Below are 19,996 nucleotides of genomic sequence, written 5' to 3' on the forward strand. Positions count from 1 at the left end.
ATGATAAGCCAAACTGCCACCTAGGAGAAAATATTGGCAAATCACTTACCCAATAAAAGATTTGTCCAGAATATAAAGAACTCTCAAAGCAAAACAGTAACAACACAACACAATTAATATGGACAAATTACTCAGACACAGGGTTCCCTAAAGAGGATTATAAGGATCACAAATAAGCACATGAAAAGGGATTCAACATCATTAACATTTAGCGAAATCCAAATCAAACCACAATGAGATACCCCTATACATAGATTAGATGGCCAAAGTAAAAGAGAGCGACAATACCGAATGCTGATGAGGATGTGGGGCAACGGGTGCTCTTGATCACTGATGCTAAGAAGGCAAAAAGGTGCGAGTGCTCTGCCAAATGGCTGACTTTTGAAAACTCAGGTAAGTCTACACTTACCACATGATCCAGAAAAGCCACTCTTGGGAATTTACCCTAGAGAAACAAAAACTTACTCTTCTCCAAACACCTGTAAATGAATGATCAAAGCAGCACTGATTATTAATTAACAAAAACTAGAAACAACCCAAATGCCCCTCGGTGGGTGAATGAATAAATGAACTGTAGAGCATCCATACAATGGAATACCACTCAACAACAAAAAACAAAAAGTTACTGGTACATGCAACAACTTGGATGAACAGCATTAAGGTGAATGAAAAAAGCCAACTGCTAAAGGTTACATACTATTATATATACCACACACAAATACCATATAAGACATTCTTGAAAAGACAAAACCATAGTAATGGAGAAAAGACAGTGGCTTTCAGGGTATTAGGGGTGAGGGGACAGCATGACTATGTTGAGAGAGAGCACGAGAGAGTTTTGGGGTGATGGAATGGTTCTGTATCCTGACTGTGGTGGTGGGTACGTGAATTTATACTTGTGTTAAAATTCATAGAACTGGAGAAGAAAAATAAAGTTAATGTTATTGTATGATGATTTACATAATAAAAGGAAAATTTAAAAATAAGGTACCAATGTGACCGCTAGGAAGTGATGTCCAGAAGGCAGCTAGACAGGATGGAAGTTAGGAGGGTAGTCTGCGTAACTGACAGAGACTTTGAGGTCACCAGTCCCTTGTAGAATAGTAAGTGAGATCACCCCAGGGTATTAACTTACAGTGAAAAATAACCAAGGACAGAATCCCAGGAAATATCAGCCTTAGAAACTATGGAAGAAGAGAATCGTGTAGAAGAAGATATTAAGAAATAATAATCAGAAAACTAAGGGATAAACAAAGAGAATTTGGTGTCACGGAAGGCAAGGAAGAAATTTTGAAGAAGTAACTCATGAGATCAAATGTCACAGAAAGGTCAAGTAAGATAAAGATTTAAAATACTCGATTATATTTGGCAGGATGGACATCGGTGACTTCTGTTTCAACAGGATTACGAATAGCGGGTAAGCAACGACAGAGAACAGAGCTTCATTCATTTGAGGTGTCTGGCCATGAAGAGGAGGAAGGAGCCGAGAACGTGAGAAACATGAATATATTTATGGGCTATGCCAGGAAAGACAGGAAGTTCAGAAAAGAGAGGAAGCAAGTGATAGAGTAAGGAGGACCCTTGAGGAAAGAGACAGCATGGCCCAGAAAATAAGGCCATGAAAGCGTGGGCTCTCAAGTCAAACTGCAGGGATTTAAACACGATGTAACCTATCATTTGGTTGCTGTAAAGCTCAAGCTATCGCTTAAGCTTCTCCACCGCTGCCTCAGTGAGATGTAACATGGGAAGACGACAGAACCTGCCTCAGAGCACTGCTGTGACAAGTGAGTGAGTACAGGTATAGAGCTTAGAACTAAGCCTGACACATCAGCACCCAGTAAACGACCACTGTGAACAATTACCAGCATTATAATCATCAAACAGGATGGAACAGGAAGATTACTTTTGAACAGAGGAAGTTATATCCTTCTCTGAGACTGGAGAAAACAAGGATAGATTGGGCACAATTATGCATAAGTTTATAAGTATGGAGGCAGAAAATGTGACGAAATGTGGGATTTTTAAGCCCAATTTTCTCGGTGATGTAATGATTATCTTCACAGAAAGGGAAGAAGGATGAAACCATGGAGGAAAGTCCCCACTGTGGGCAACAGGAGAGGCTGCTGACCACGGAGATTCAGAGGACAGCCGAGAAGGACTGAAGCTCTGCTGAAACCAGAGGCCATAAACCCATCTGACACTAGTCATCACAGCTTTAACTTTCTCCAGCAGTGTTCAGAAGTCTGAGAGAAAAAACAGTCACCGACTGAGTTACAGGTAATAAAGAGGGATATGCCCACTCAGAAAGAAGGGCTCTGTGGGAGCATGGGGAGCATATAATTGAGGGAAATTAATGATCAGCTACTCCCATGAGCTTTAAAAGCATCTCTTTTAGAAACTACAAAAATGCCCATCAACTGAGGACTGAACAAACAAACTGTGGTACATCCACACGATGGAATATGACTCAGGAATAAAAAAGAACTACTGATACACACCAGCCTCAAAACTCTATATACTGTATAATAATTTTACATGAAATTCTAGAAGAAACAAGACCACAGTGACAGGAAGCAGACCGGTGGTTGCCTACAGCTGGTAGAAGATTGACTGTCATGGGGCACAAGAAAACTTCTTCCTCCAGTTTTACTGAGACACGACTGACTTACAACACTGTTAGTTTAAGGTGTACAACATAATGACTTGATACACGCATATACTGAGAAAGGATCACTACGGTAGGTCTGGTTATCATCCATCATCTCACATACCGACAGTTTTTTCTCTGGTGGCAAGAGAAGCAACCTTTTAAGAAATGATGGAATGGTGCTGTCCTGTGGTTGTGGCAGTGGTTACATGACTACATACACCTGTCAACACTCATCCAGATACACTCCCAACACTGGTGAATTTCACTGTATTTAAACTTCATGTTAATACAGGTGACTTCTTACAAGGCTCTGTGTGGACGCCTGGGCTGCGTGCTCCACCACCAAGCACGGGCTCGAGACAGCTCCGCCCCCTCGCCTTGTCTATATCCCCAGACGCGGCCTCTAAGTCACAGGCAAAGGGACTGTGACGGGCAGAACCTGGAGAAGACCCCCAAGGCTTCCTGATACCCACACCCACTCCCCAGGTGTGCAAGTCTGATGGGTTGTACCCGCAGGATTAGGTCACGATAAATGGGATGAGGGACGTTAAACCAGCGAGCTGACCATTAAATGCAGTTTTCCTGGCTGGTTGTAGAAGCGGCAGGTGGGGGGTTGATGCACAGGGAGTTCTTTGACGCTGAGATGAAGGGGCCACATGGTCCCAGTCAAAGCTCTCAGACAGCGAGGCCTGAGTTCCACAGCAGCAGGGAGGGAAGTCCTGCCAGCCCCCTGAGGGGTCGGTGAAGGTGGCTGAGCCTCCAGCTGAGGACACAGCTGTTGACACACCCACCTCAGCCTCAGGAGACCAGGAGCAGAGAACTGTTACAACGTGCCAGAGTCCTGGCCCGGAGAAACTGTAGGTCATAAATTTGTGTTGCTTTAAGCCACTACATTATGGTAATTTGTGTTACACAGCATGGAAAAGGAGACGCCTATTTTAAACAACCCCTCTACCTCATCATAAGAAAGTTCCAATTTAGAACTTAAAATTGTATGAACTTAAAATCTTAAAATCCCCACAGCTAACCTCAGCTTTCACCTCTATTCTTTACCTCACGCTTCCAGAATATATAGTCTTGTCTAACACCAGACTCTAAGTTATTCCAGAGAGAAACTATATCTGAGTAAGCTTTAATTAAGTCATCTTTAATCAATTAATCAACCTATTACCCCCAAAGTGTTTAACACACTGCCTTGTTGTTGTATTAGTGAATAAAGAAAGTAATATACGATGCATCCACCCAAACATACTGAAAAGTAAACATTCTTCACTTTTTAGCCGCATTTTTCTAAAGTAAAGTTTCACGTATACATATAGTCATCTAGGGAATGAAGAAACTCTTTACAGGTTAACAAAACGAATCTTGGAAAGTCATATAAAAATCACCGTCAGAAATGCACTGATTTCTAAAGCACATCTTTTAAAAATGATAAAACAACAAAACGAAAATACTAATATCTGATTGCAGTGAGACCATGACCTCCCCTTCTTCCAAAATTCTACACTTGAGAAGTTGTTCAGTGAATGCATACCAGCACTCCCAAACAAGTGAAACTCTGGGTAGTCCCAAGAACAGAAGGAACCCAGAGGTAAGGAAAGTACACATGTGGGTTTAAGATGAGAAGCGTCATGAGCACAGCCTGTAGGGAAGAGGCCTCGGCAGCAGATGTGAGCAACAGGAGGCTGCTCTGCGATGAGCTGGCAGCCGGGGCACGAGGGGAACAGCAGCAATGGCGCTTAAAGAAGAGGTCACCCAGCACACTGTCCATCTCTGCGAGCAGCTCCCTTCAGACACGAGTGATGAGAGAGCCCGGACTGAAAGGCCAGGCCGGTGCTCCAGGTGACCGGTGACACCCAGGAAGGTGGGGTCTCCAATGCCCAGAAAGTAAGCTGCCATGTATTTGCCTGGCCGAACAGCAATGTGTCCCACCCATCCTCTACTGTGATGAAAAACTGAACAGAGGAGAGGTCAGCAACACGTGCCCATCCCGCCAGGGGGCCACCCAAACAGAGGCAACGAAGGGTAGAATAGACACCCCCAAACATGAACACACCAACAAAAACACTAAATGTATGAGGGATGCCAGTACCATGAAACAGGGAGCAGACTTGCTGAAAAAAAAAACTGAAGACACCGAGGTGACACGGCCAAGAGTGTACTAAGAACAAGACCTTATGATAACCAAAGTATCATTAGAGAAATGAGTACAAGATCACGGAGCTTTCAAGGAAAACTAAGAAGATACATGGACATGAGAATACAAGTTTCTAAACTTAAGAGAAAACATCACTGGATGGGCTGAAGAGCGGAGTAGACAAAACAAAAGAACATGTTACGAGCTGAAATTCGGGCCCAGGAATCCTTCCAAAACAGTAAGAAGGGACAAAGGGATAAAAAAGATGAAATAAAAGTACAGAAAAAAAGACATTTGATGCAGAGGTTCCAATCTATCCATTTAACGGAGTTCTCTTAAGGAGAAAAAGGAGAAGAAGCAATATGTGAAGAAGCGTCAGTTAAGAATGTCCCAGAACCGAAGGTGAGTGCTCAGACTGAAGGCATCTGGTTAGAGTCATGATAGGTCAATTAAAAATACCGAGAACACTCAAGCGATATTTCAGAACACGGAAGGCAGAAAAACGGTGCCAAAAGCTTTCAGAGAGGAAAAAACCCTTACAGAGGAACGTGAAGGAAAACCATGTCACAAGACTTGAGAGCGTCAATGAGACCATGATGAGGCAGCAGCTTCAAGGCGGGGTGGGGAGAGCTTGCAACCCACATCTCTTCACCCAGCAAACTACCAGCCAAGACTTCCACTTGCAGCTGTGGTGGAGTAACAGGGACCAGATCTACCCTCCCACCTTCAGCAACTACAAGTCTGGACAAAGTAGATGAAACAACGATTTTCCAACACTGGCAAACAGGCAGCACAAGACAGTGATCCTTGTGAGAAGGGTAACAAGTGAGGTAAGCTCAGCAACTGCCCAGTCTCCAGGCTGCAGCACAGGGAGAGGGTGTCCTGAGTCAGGGAAACAGCAGCCAGAGCTTGGGAGGCTGAAGAGCAGTACCATTTGCAGGAAGGGGTACCAAGGAAGAGAGAGCTGCCCAGAGAGTCCTGGAATCCGCAGAGGTTTCCCCTGAGTCTCCTGCTGAGGGACGGTTACCATGACGTCACCAATCCCTCAGGCTCACTGAGGGCTGGGAACACATCACACTTCCAACAGCCAGACTAGAAAGGCCTCCAAATCAACAGAGCATTGGAGTACCACCAATCCGTCATCAGAGCGTCAAGAGTACTGCCTCGCTTTTCCGGTAAGCAGCCTGAGGTGACCTCTAAAAATGGTTCACTATTCACTTGACCCAGAAAACCCCACAAAATCATGCAAGTCGAGAGGTTCAAATCTTCGTGTTCACTTTAAGAACACTTGTGAAACGGCCCAGGCCATTAAGGGTATGCATATCCGAAAAGCCACCAAGTATCTGAAGGACGTCACTTTAAAGAAGCAGTGTGTGCCATTCCGTCGTTACAATGGTGGAGTTGGTAGGTGTGCCCAGGCCAAACAGTGGGGCTGCACGCAGGGTCGGTGGCCCAAAAAGAGTGCTGAATTTTTACTGCACATGCTCAAAAATGCAGAGAGTAATGCTGAACTTAAGGGCTTAGATGTAGATTCTCTGGTCATTGAGCATATCCAGGCGAACAAAGCCCCCAAGACGCGGCGCAGGACTTACAGAGCTCATGGTTGGATCAACCTATACATGAGCTCTCCCTGCCACACTAAGATGATCCTCACTGAAAAAAACCAGATTGTTCCTAAAGCAGAAGAGGAGGTTGCCCAGAAGAAAAAGATATCCCCGAAGAAATTGAAAAAACAAAAACTTATGGCCCCGGAATAAATGCTGCAAAAAGTAAATGCAAGTAAAAGTAAAAAACAACAAAAAAAAGAGTACTGCCTGAGCGGTGGCGCCAAGTGCGTTCTAGACGAAAGGCTGTTCTCCACCTGCCTAGCAAAGCTGAGAATCAACCTTGAAAGACTCAAACTATTTTCAAGTAACATAACTGCATCGCAGAATAAATTTATTCATTTGTATTTAAATATAAAAAATCCAAGATAAAATACACAATGCCAGGCATCCAACCACAAATTACCAGGTAGGTAAAGAAGCAGGAAAAGATTACCCAAATGAAGAGAAAATCAGTCAACAAACAGACTCAGGAATGACACAGATAATAGAATTAGTGACAAGGTCATTAAAAAGGCGACTCTAATCATATTCCATATGTTCAAGAAGGTAGAGAAAAGTGTAAGTATTATAAAGACAGACGTGGAAAGTATAAAAATGACCCAAATAAATTTTAAGAGATTAAAAAATACAGTATCTGAAATGAAAAATATACAGTGTCTGGATGGGATTAAGAGCAGAGCAGATTACACAAAGCAGACAAAAAGAGTAATGAACTTGAAGATACAGTAACAGAAGCTACCCAAAACCAAACACAGGAAAAGGACCAAAAAGAAATGAACAGAGCATCAGCAAGCTGACGTATGGCTATTGAGCACCCAGAGGAAAAAGGAGAGGAGAACAGAAAAAGATTTTGAAGAAATAATGGCTGAATTTTTCCAAATTTGATAAAAACAATAAATCCACTGATCCAAGAAGCTCAATGAACCCCCAACAAAATAAAAATGAAGAAAACTACACCAAGATACATCTAAATCAATCCACTTCCAGTGATAAGGAGGAAATGTTAAAAGCCGTCAGAGACAAAAGACACATTACACGCAGAGGAAAATTTAAGAATGACAGCAGACCTCTGGTCAGAACCAGCGTGCCAGGATGTAAGTGGAGAAACACCTTTAAAGAACTGAAAGAAAAAGAACTCTCAACCTATAAGACTACATCCAGCAAAAATATTTTTCAAAAAAGAAGACAAAATGCTTTTTCAGACATATAAATGCTAAGCAAATTCACCAGCAGACCACCACTACAAATTAACATTTAAGTGTGAAGACAAAATAAGGACCTTCCCAACATATCTTTGACAGTTTCTCTCCAAAAGGTTACGAGAGGATAGTCTCCATCATGAAGACAAACTGAGGGAGGACAGTAGTATATAAGGAACTGTGCTGAGGAAAGAAATGTGTAAATCTTGGTAAGTCTAATAACTGTTTTTAAAATCTGTTACTAAAATTCCAGATGCTACTAACATGGGAGAAATAGGGCAAGGGAAAACAAAGGAGGTTCTCCTCTGTCTATAGAGAGGATACAAATACAGATTAATTCCAGGTATTAGAAAAACAAGCTCATGGGTGTTACACATATACAGGGTTACCATTAAAAAATTTAACTATTTTTCTGTGATATTATTTCAAAGAAAAAAAAATCCTATTGGAATAATTATATTAATTAACTCATAAAGATATCACTTATGGACTTACAGTAAATCTAAGTCTAAAGAAAACATACTACCATACAATTGACCTATTTCCTACGTGAGCACGATGCTTCACGGGTGCTGAGCTGACAAAAAATCACCATGTGTTCTGTGGACAAAAGGTGAAAAGGCATTTGTGCACCTCTGCAAGTCAAAACTATTAACTACTGAAACGATGATCTAAAACTATTAATATTTTCTTATGTACATGACTTAATTCAGCTAACTGGAATAATTGGAGGCTTTAAAATACTTTTGTTCCTAATTTACTTTTGAGTAAATGCACAGTTACATGTATATTTACCCAAATGTTTATTTTCCATTTTTCTTCTACAATTCTTTGCTACTTAAAAGTATTTAAAACCAGAAGCATAATGGAAGAAAAAAGTAATGTAAGAACTTATTTATTTAATATAAATATCTGGGTTGCTATACCTACTTCAACTCTTTTAAAAGGAAGGATACAGCTACGAACTTACTCTCAACTAACCAAGGAACAATAGAATTTCACGCTTAGCATAAAAGAAATAGCTGAAGAGAGGTTAAATGCTCTGCAAATGTTCAGAGGAAATGTTTATAAAGGATTACGACTCTTGGCGTTTATACCTACCTTGTTCCAGACCTTCACTTTGAATACTAACATGTTCAAAAATCTCAAAAACAAAATCCTACCATATGCCCCTCAGCCCGAGCCTTGTTCTGCCTCGCTTCCCGTCTTCGCTGTAGAAACTCTTCTACCTGCTTTGCTCTTTCCACAGCCAGCTGCCCCTTCTGCCTGAGGAATTTGGACAAATAGCAAAGTTAGAAATTCTGAACATTAAATATTTCAAAAAGTTTAAATTTACACTTATTCTACATATTTTCTTTAGAGATATTTGCAAAATATTAAGGCTGATATGAAGTTAAGTCTTCCTCTGTAATGAAGAAATTGCTACACATATATTAGAATCTACCACTTAAATTGGAGACATTATTATTTTAAATAGAGGTAAAATTTCCACTGCTATGTTCATTTAATCTATTCTACTTATAGACACATAAAATGATTTCAGACTATACCTACAGAAAAATCTCAATAGTTTCCAAGTAGGTAAGCTTATTTCAGAACTCTGCATCAAAGATATCAATCAGTATGGAAGTAAGATTAAAGCAGCAGAGTAGCAACTTCAAAGCTCATCGAAAATAAGGAAGAGTTTGTGTGAATTTTCAAAACTGCAGTAAAAAGTAAAATCTGAATTCCTTGAATATCACAACTATTAAAAAGAAAAATGGATAGATTAGGGGAGAAAACTAAAAGCACATTTACTTGTTTCCATCTTTTCCAGTTATGTTTCTGTATCCTCCTCTAACAACTATGAGAGAATGTAAACATGTTGGCCTTAGACGACAACTAAAAAATATCAATGACATTTTGAACATCTAATATATATTGTGTGGGACTTCCCTAACCAGTGGAGCAGTGGTTAAGGATCTGCCTGCCAATGCAGTGGACACAGGTTTGATCTCTGGTCTGGGAAGATCCCTCATGCCATGGAGCAACTAAGCCCATGCGCCACAACTACTGAGCCTGCGCTCTAGAGCCCGTGAGCCATAACTACTGAGCCCACGTGTCACAACTACTAAAGCCCACGTGCCTAGAGCCCTGTGCTCTGCAAGAAGAGAAGCCACTGCAATGAGAAGCCTACACACCGCAACGAAGAGTAGCCCCCGCTCACCGCAACTAGAGAAAGCCCACACAGCAACAAAGACCTAATGCAGCCAAAAATAAATAAATAAATTTATAATATATATTGTGTCCGTTACCGTGTACTAGGAAAGATACAAAAATAAACAAAACCCACCCCCCGTAAACAGAGAACTCATTGCATAGTATCAACTGCAGTAATTTTGTGAGTAAGGAAGAAAGATGAGAAAGTTATTGACTGCACTTCTCAGATATTGGCTACGAAGGCACACAAAATTACTACAGCCTCTGTGATGGACCATAACTAAGTTATGTTCAGAAAAAGATATGAAATAATGCCTTCTCTCTTCCAGTAGATTTAAACACTTCTGATTTTCATACCCCAAATAGTTATTTCTTTTACATGTTTTGTTAACAATTACAGTTGACCCTTGAACAGCACAGGTTTGAGCTGTGTGGGGCCACTTAATGCGGATATTTTTCAATAGTAAATACTACAGCACTACATGTTCATGGTTGGTTGAATCCATGGATGCAGAGGAACCTCAGATATGGAGGGCTGACTATAAGTATATGCAGATTGACCCCCATATTGTTCAAGGGTCAACTGTACTGGGACATGTAAGAATCTTAAATATGAAATTAAATGGTAGAAATTTAAAATCTGATTTACCATAAAGCTATGGAAGACAGTGGCCTAAGATTCATTTAACTTTCATAGTGCTTAAAAGATATTCTTGTGAAACTCCATCATTGGAATTTTCTAGGATTAGATAATCTCTATAGCTGGTTCAGAGCCTTTCCAGTGTATTAATTTTGTAACCTGTAGCTTTACCAAATTCTTTGATGAGCTCTAGTAGTTTTTTGGTAGCGTCTTTGGGATTTTCTATGGACAGTATCATGTCATCTGTAAACAGTGACAGTTTTAGTTCTCTTCTTCCAATTTGGATTCCTTTCATTTCTTTTTCTTCTCTGGTTGCTGAGGCTAGGAAACTCTCCTTCATATACTGGGTTGGCCAAAACGTTCATTTTTCTGTATGTTACAGAAAAACCTGAACAAACATTTTGACCAGCTCAATATATAGGCAAGGCTGTTATTCTGGTCTGCTATAGCCCCATTTATATAAGGCTGGGCCTAAAGACGACAGATAAACTTTCAGAGAGTATGACGCTCAGATATGTCATCTGAAACTGTACATCTACTGATAAGGCTCTTTTGAGGAGTCCTGGATGCTTACACCACCATATACAATTAGATAAAATCTCTGCTTTGTATCCTGAATGCACTGACTTCCTTTTCTAACCTTTATAAAAGTAAAACTTCTACAAAGTTTTTATGCTTGATTTCCCATTCTAAGATACTGAGTATCTCCAATGTTTGTCAGTCTGGGGCTCCAACTCAGCATATGTTAATTCATATTCACTGATTGATTTGATTCACTAAATCAAATAATTCAGCTACAAAGAAATATTTTACTAAGAACCTGATCATACACATAACAGCTTTGATTTAAAGAATGTTCACAGCATTTATGTAAATATAGTACTATCCATTCTATTTATTTATGTAATCTATAAGTTTTGCTTTACTGAATAGTTTTTTCCTAAGCTGGTTTAAATAAGCAAGTATATATAACTGGTTGCTTTCAATCACAAACTTAAAACCTGTAGTGATTTTTGCTTACCATTATTTCTTTTATCTTCTCATTTATTAAACAAATACTTATTGAGTGTCAACTATTTACCAATATTACATCTGTCTTTGAAGATATAAGATGTATAAAATAGAATTCCAGGAATGCAAGGTTGGTGCAACATATAAAAATCAATCAGAGTAATATACCTTATTAAAAGAATAAAGGACAAAACTAGTTTAATTGATTCTATGATTCCTTATAATATTTAAAAACCTATACTGTTTTCATTTTTCACATGCATTTCTGTTTACTACTTAATACATACCAAAAAGAAGAACCCATTCTCATATTCTTATTCCCCTTTCAGTAGTAAAACTGTACTGAGTTGTGAGCACAAACTATATACATGTGCAAGGCTCATAGGGATAGAGGAAATAGTCAATTAACTTAATAGTCATTTAATAGTCATTCTCTTCATTAAATGTCATTAAGAATTTATATGTGGGACTTTCCCAGTGGCTCAGTCGTTGAGAATCTGCCTGCCAATGCAGGGGACACGGGTTCAATCCCTGGTCCGGAAGATCCTACATGCTGTGGAGCAACTCAGCCCATGCACCACAACTACTGAGCCTGTGCTCTAGAGCCCGTGAGCCACAACTACTGAGCCTGAGTGCCACAACTACTGAAGCCCACACACCTAGAGCCTGTGCTCTGCAACAAGAGAATCCACTGCAATGAGAAGCCCGTGCAATGCAATGAAGAGTAGCCCCCGCTTGCCACAACTACAGAAAGCCCGCATACAGCAACAAAGACCCAACAACTACAGAAAGCCCGCATACAGCAACAAAGACCCAACACAGCCAAAAATAAATAAATAAAAGAATTTATATGTGTATACTCTTTTTTAAACAAATTAAATAGACCATATCTTTTGAGTTCCAAACTTATGCCACTTAAAATTAGTAGAACATTAATCTAGATTAATAGTAAAGGAATGATTAATATAAATACTATATAAGCCACAAATATACAGTAAGAAATTAGGAATCTGGAAAGTGAAATACAGAGACATTAAAATGGGTAAAAAAGAAATAATGAGACAAACTCTTTTTCATCCTGACAAGAGAAAAAAGGAAATTATTTTCTTTTTTTATACAAATGCATGAATAAATGGAAAGATGTGGGTAAGATACCTCATATCCATGGCTCAAACCTTTTACTAAGGGAAATTAAAAATTCTGAAAGATGACTAAAAATGGATTTGTTTAAGAGGTGAAAGCAACATAAAAATGGCAGCAATCTAGGTAGCAGAAATAATCCGAGAAGTGAAAAATGAGTCAATATGGTTTAAGGTAGAAGAGTTGGGGTGGTATAGGGTTAATGAAATGAAAAAAGGATGTCGTGGGTGTATTCACTAAGCTTCCTCCTCTGTTTAAGCAGCATAATGTCTACCTGAGGGAACGGAATTGTTGTCAGCTTTACTCAAATTAAGCAATACAGAGGAAAAGACTTGGAAAAGTAAAAGCTCAATAAAATACAAATGATTAGAGGCACGCAATGGTTTCATAAGATGCTCTCACGTGATTGAGGTTCTAACGTTAAAAACACTGAATATAAGCTCACCCGTTGTAACAAACATACCACTCTGGTGGGGGACGCTCACAACGGGTATAGGGACAGCATGTGGGAAATCTCTGTACCGTCTCCCTCAGTTTTGTGGTGAAGCTAAACTGCTGCAAAAAGTTAGTCTTCAAAAAAAAATGCTAATTGAGGTGTGTTATCAAGACATGGATATAAAAAGCGAAGTTGGAGCCAGAGTTACTGATAAAAAGGGAAGAAGAAAAATAACACCATGAAAAAGGAAGAAGCAAATATGGGTTATCTAAAATATGAGGAAAAGATAACCTGAAGCACTCTTAGATGACTATAGATTTCAGTTTGCTGATTCAGTTTGAATCAGGGAAATGAACTGATTACATATGACAATAACAAACAAATTATAAAAACCAGAAGTTATGACAGTGTAGAGAAAATGCTCTATAATGCCAACAGTACTAAAAAGTTCAACAAAAGAATAGGGAAGCAGCTGCATAGTGCAGGGAGATCAGCTCAGTGCTTTGTGACCAGCTAGAGGGGTGGGATGGGGAGGGTGGGAGGGAGACACAAGAGGGAGGAGATATGGGGATATATGCATATGTATAGCTGATTCACTTTGTTTTACAGCAGAAACTAACACAACATTGTAAAGCAATTATACTCCAATAAAGATGTTAAAATTTTTTTAAAAATCATAATATTCAAATTGGAGGAGACCCTGAGTATTAACTAATCCAACTTCTTGCTGAATAAAGTATTCTCATATTCCCATCTAAATATCCCTGACACATGGTCATTCAAACCCCTAGTGTAATACTTTCAGTTTGAGAGCACTGATTAAATCCCACAACAGCCCATCCACTAAACACACCTCATAATGGATGGAAATCTGCCTCTTTACTTCTAATCACAGTACTTCTACAATGTGGAAATACAAAGAAATCTAATTCCTCTTCTACAAGACAAGCCATCCAATTCTTCTGAACTTGCTCCTTTAAGCATGCTTTCTTTAAAGGTAGTGAAATTTTCCCAGCTTCTCTAATTTTCCTCATAAAATGTTTCAAGCCTTAGTAAAGTCAATATGGAACAAAAGTTAAGTGAGTGAACTTTGGCACCAAACTGTCCAACTTCAACTCCCGGTTTTACTAATAAACAGTTATGTGGCCTTCAAGAAATTAGTTATTTATACAGTCATTTATCATATATCAATTTCTTAATCTATAAAACTAGGAACAATAATATGTGCCTTGTAGCACTGGTGATGACTAGATGAGCTAATAATAATCAACTTTCATTATTCCTGGTACTTATGTTGTATAAAGTCACCGTGAATATGAATTAGCACATACTGAATGATTACCCCGAGGAGAATTACAGAGTTAGGCTCCTGACAGCCTCTTGCTACAACATTTTCGCCAATGGATTAATATACAACCTTGTTATATGTGTGTTTCTGTTTAAAGACACCTTATTACACGGTCCATTCATTAACACTGAACTCTCGGCCAACAACACTGTATCTCACACTTGAATGAAGCTTCTCTGATACAAATATTTCCTCCATAAGGGAACATCACAGCCTTCTTGCACTTACGAACACCAGACAGCACTTCAGCACAAGGCGTGAGGGCCATTTTAAGCAATGAAATCACCAGCAAAATGCCCCAAAATGCAGAAAATGCAGCTGAGCAGACTATGAAAGTACATTTGTTCATGAGCGCTGAAACAGGAAAGCAGAGCTGGCCTTGCTCCCGCTCAGCTGGGACTTGCGCACTGGGCAACTCAAAGTCCCTGGAGCTCTGCACATGCCCAGGAATGATCGTGAAGGGACTTGGAGTACTGATGTGCGTCTACACATAAATTTTAGCAAGCAGGCAAATCCACAAGCACACAATCCACAGGTAGCGGGAACTGGCGAGGCATGTAAATCCCTGCGCGGTGGTCTTGGTACAGAGTACGCAACCCAGCAGCAGCTCCTATGTTTATGTCACTATCATCATCCTCATCATCACCATCTTCATGGGCACATGCTTTGTCAATATTCTGTTGTGTGACCAGTAGTGAATATAGTGAAAACTTCATTTCCTCCATTACTTTAATTTAAAATTTTATATTTTTCAAAAACTTCTTTAGCTCCTAAGAGTAACTGGTACTAGTCAGGGGGTAATAAAATGGGCACAATCATATACTGTTAGACTGAGCACAAATTTGCACAGCTTTTGTAGAAAGAAAATTAGTAGTATTTAGTTAAATAAATTTAATTTCATAAATTCAATAAATTTAGTAATATTTCTTTCTAGAGCCTTCATAAAGAACATAACAGAGCAACTCCTTTAATCCAGGAATTACCCTTCTAAGATTGTATTCTACAGAAATAATGAGAAATAAAAAATATGTTCAAAACACAAAGTGTTCAAAAAAGTGAAAAATTACAATGTATTATATTAGAGGATTTGCTATATAAACTATAGTTAACAGCACTGGAATCGAATACAGACATCAAAAGTCCCATGAAAACAATTTTTTGCATGGGAAAATTTTTATGGTAAAAATGTTAAATAAAAACAGATACCAAAAAAAAAAAAAAAAAAGAAACCCCAGCAGATAAAACTTTGTGCATGATTTGATCTCCTCTAACTATAGAAAAAGAAATATGAACAAAAGATGCAAAAATAGACCACAGTCTTCATAGTGACTGCCTTGCAGGATGAGCAGTGATTTCTTCTCCTGTTTCTAACACCTACTGATACCTTCCAATATTTCTAAAGCTAATCTATATCACCTTGGTAAGCAGAAAAACAAGACCAAAAAGCCACTTTCGATTTTCCTTCAGGTTTTCTTTTTCCTTGAGCGAAAGGGAGAGAAAAAAGAGGTCTGAACATTTGGCTGAGAATCCTAAGTGAAAGGGGGACGACAGGATGGCCGGCTGCCACTATTTTAAAATCAGGAAATATGTGAGCTTTCTTGACTTCAGCAAAGGAAACAGCATTAAAATGGAACTTGAGGATTAAAGGAAGTAAAATAAATAAATGCCTTTGAATAAAGCAAAACACTGGCATGCAAAGATGACACTTAATGAACATTGTGGTACATGATTCTTTTTGAATTACGGTTTTCTCAGGGTATATGCCCAGTACTGGGATTGCTGGGTCATATGGTAGGTCTATTTTTAGTTTTTTAAGGAACCTCCCTACTGTTCTCCATAGTGGCTGTATCAATTTACATTCCCACCAACAGTGCAAGAGGGTTCCCTTTTCTCCACACTCTCTCCAGCATTTGTTGTTTGTAGATTTTTTGATGATGGCCATTCTGACTGGTGTGAGGTGATACTGCATTGTAGTTTTGATTTGCATTTCTCTCATGATTAGTGATGTTGAGCATCCTTTCATGTGTTTGTTGGCAATCTGTATGTCTTCTTTGGAGGAATGTCTATTTAGGTCTTGTGCCCATTTTTGGATTGGGTTGTTTGCTTTTTTGATATTGAGCTGCATGAGCTGCTTGTATATTTTGGAGATTAATTCTTTGTCAGTTGTTTCGTTTGCAAATATTTTCTCCCATTCTGAGGGTTGTCTTTTCGTCTTGTTTATGGTTTCCTTTGCTGTGCAAAAGGTTTTAAGTTTCATTAGGTCCCATTTATTTATTTTTGTCTTTATATCCATTTCTCTAGGAAGTGGGTCAAAAAGAGAAAAACAAATACCGTATGCTCACACATATACATGGAATCTTTAAAAGAAAATGGTTCTGAAGAACCTACAGGCAGGACGGGAATAAAGATGCAGACGTAGAGAATGGACTGGAGGATACGGGGAGGGGGAAGAGTAAGCTGGGATGAATTGAGAGAGTGGCATGGGCATATACACATACCAAATGTAAAACAGACAGCTAGTGGGAAGCAGCCACATAGCACATCAGCTCGGTGCTTTGTGACCACCTAGAGGGGTGGGATAAGGAGGGTGGGAGGGAGATGCAAGAGGGAGGGGATATGGGGATATATGTATACCTATAGCTGACTCACTTTGTTATACAGCAGCAACTAACATAACAATGTAAAGCAATTATACTCCAATAAAGATGTTAAAATAAATAAATAAAATTTTTTTAAAAAATGTGTACCAAATATTAAAAGATAGTCTGTCTTAGAATAATTTCATATCACACCAGATTGCAAACAAATGAGTCCTTGTACCAAGGTGCATTGGTAATTCCTGGATATGAATGACATTAAAATGAAAGTACTGATTGAGAAGGCAGACCCACTGAATTCTCCAGGCTGGATATACAGCTTGCTTCATTGTTAATGGCACTTGTGTGTTCACACAGTTGGAGAAACAGACTTCTGTTCGTTTGTTGCTTTCAGTATGGAATACTTTATACCAATAAATTTTAAAATGTTAAAAAAAAGACAACACTTTAAGTGTGACGGAGTAGGAAAAGTTATTGATCTATGACAGTGGAAAAGGATTACAATACATATGTAAATATGAGACAGTGGGTATTAGTAAGTATGAAGTTAGGAGCATATCACACACACAATAGTTGAATTCTTCTCTTACCAATGATTACTAGTTATAAAAGGTAAGGGCATTTTTATTCTTATAGCAATATATAATTATACTAGTTTGAAAGCTTTTTATTATTTTTCTTTTTCATTCACAAGGAGTTTGCAGGAGAAGCAAATCCTTCAAATGTGTTTAAACTGGCTGATTTATCAACGTGTTTTAACTTGCTTCTTTCCCTAATTTAACCTACTGGAGTGTATACCTTAGCAGGATCTGAAAATAAAATAAATAAATTTGACTTCTTAATATTGAACTGTAAAACGAACATATTGAAAGAAGAAAGAGCTGTAAAGCTGCCCTCACGAGACAAAATGGCTTGCTGACCAAGGCAGAGTTGTGTGAAACCTGGTTATACTAACGTTACACATAAAAGCCCTAAGATGAGGACAGCGGTAGAGGCACAGTGGTGGCGATGGCGACAGTGATGGGGGTGCCCGAGAAGCTCCCTGAGGAGCCATCAAGCAGCAACCGAGGGGGCTCTCCGGCTCACAGCTCAAGCCTCACGAGGAGACCCACGGCAGGATGTGAGAGCAGCCCAGACCACAGCTAGCTGAGGCTCGGAAGAGCATGGTGATCAGCCTGGGTACGTCCCCTAACCGGTGGTCACTCATCACTGAGTTTTCAACAGTTGTCAACAACATAAAGAAACGACTAATACAATTTTCACAAATCCAAATTTATTTAATCCCAAAGGATAATCTGCATTCTAAGATTGTGTCACCCTACTTTTTTCATATTAAAATGTTCATTCTTTTACCAAAGGATGGAATTAGGGCTGAGAAACTTTTTTTTAAAATGAGCTTACTTGGCAAATTAAAAGTTGGAAGTCCTCAATCAGGTCTCCAATTTTATTTTATTTTTCATTTTATAGACCTAGTAAGTACCTGTCAACCTAAACCAACGCCAGAATAGTAAGTAGGAATTAACCAGGCAAAAATTTGGGCAGAGGGAGCAGCAGGTACACAGGAACAAGGATGAGGAAAAACATGTCTTTTAAGTCTGCACTCCCAGAACTCTGGAAAGAAAGAGCAGAAGATAAGGCCAAGGAAGTACACAGGCCTCCAAGATACCCTGCAGGCCACTTAGGGGCTGCAATTTGATCCAAGAGGCAATGAAAGGTCATTAGTTCAACTTTTTAGTGTATGCTATTTACAAACCTTTTCCAAGGGTATATTTATTTGGTCAGATAATTTTTCAGACTCAAAACTACATCAAATTCCCATTAAGTTTTCTCTAAATCAAGTTAGTTGTAGCTATGGTCTACTGAGATTATTTTGTTTCCTGATCAATCATACAACATAACTACTATTTCTTTCCACTTTATGTCTTCTGGAAATATGACTATATCCTTTGAATGTTTTTTCTATGTCCTCTTTAAAAATGGAGATTAGTTACAGGAGGACGCGCTTCTAAAACTTTTTTAATTTGGACATCAAAATATTAACCAGCATCCTCTGAATATAATTCTTTAACCAATGACTAATCCACCTAACAATTTTTATTTATATTTCTTTACCATGTCTACACTGAGACACCCTGGCAACAGTATCCTGCTGAAGTTTATATACCCTACAAGGTATCTAAGTAATTTTTTCACAATGCCTCTAAGGCCGAAAGAAATACCTAGCGGTCCCATTCATTAAACAGTTAGGTCAAAACTGCTTAACAGTATGGTCTACACTTTGTCCAACAGATGTAGTTACGTTTCCCTCACAACTGTAAAATATCCAAGGCACTGTGAGGCTCCAACCTGCCTCAGCACACAGGTTGAGAACTATAGCTCTAGCCTACAACCCTAAAAAGAAATAAAGGCTGTATCTGACAAAATCCATTCTCTGTGAATTTATGCTGCATTGCACTGATGACTGCTTCCTTTTTTCTTTTTCTTTTTTTTTTTTTTGTGGTACGCGGGCCTCTCACTGTTGTGGCCTCTTCCGTTGCAGAGTACAGGCTCCGGACACGCAGGCTCAGTGGCCATGGCTCACGGGCCCAGCCGCTCCGTGGCATGTGGGATCTTCCAGGACCAGGGCACAAACCCGCGTCCTCTGCATCGGCAGGCGGACTCTCAACCACTGCGCCACCAGGGAAGCCCGACTGCTTCCTTTTAAGATGTTTGCAGGCTCTACTTTTAATCTTGCCTGGGATGAACATGAAAAAAACTAGTCTAGTTTTTAGAATCTGCCTTTTGAAAATTATATACTTGATGATCTCCAGTTTGCTACCAATTCTTCCATTTTCTACGTCCTCACATAAAACCAAAATAAATTCAATGAATATATATGAAAGTTCATTCAGTATTTGGTATCATGTTTAATCTTTAAAGTACCCAATATTTTAAAATTTTATAACCAACTAAACCAATACCTGTTTTGCCTGTTCACTAGTAGTATCTCAAGAAGCTGAGAAGTCCTTAAAACGGTGCTCGAGGAGCTGAAC

General features: G+C 39.2%; 2 protein-coding genes across 24 annotated transcripts in view; one reads left to right on the plus strand and one right to left on the minus strand.

The window, feature by feature from the left end:
* The window catches only part of NEK1 (NIMA related kinase 1), a 204,003-nt gene that overhangs the window by 105,386 nt on the left and 78,621 nt on the right, over positions 1-19,996 (minus strand). For 20 of the 23 annotated variants that reach the window (XM_033403551.2, XM_033403557.2, XM_049711346.1 and 17 more), the window contains one exon: positions 8,757-8,859. The exons of the other annotated variants lie outside the window; for them this stretch is intronic. In XM_033403551.2, coding sequence (XP_033259442.1) covers positions 8,757-8,859 — 103 coding nt within the window. The remainder of the gene's footprint in view (positions 1-8,756; positions 8,860-19,996) is intronic. 23 annotated transcript variants of the gene reach the window in all.
* On the plus strand, positions 5,975-6,592 carry LOC105748455 (60S ribosomal protein L17-like). The gene has a single exon (XM_033403573.2). The coding sequence runs from the start codon at positions 5,990-5,992 to the stop codon at positions 6,542-6,544; it is 555 nt and encodes a 184-aa protein (XP_033259464.1). The 5' UTR covers positions 5,975-5,989; the 3' UTR covers positions 6,545-6,592.

This window comes from Orcinus orca, chromosome 6, assembly GCF_937001465.1.
Source record: "Orcinus orca chromosome 6, mOrcOrc1.1, whole genome shotgun sequence".
Lineage (NCBI taxonomy): Eukaryota > Metazoa > Chordata > Mammalia > Artiodactyla > Delphinidae > Orcinus > Orcinus orca.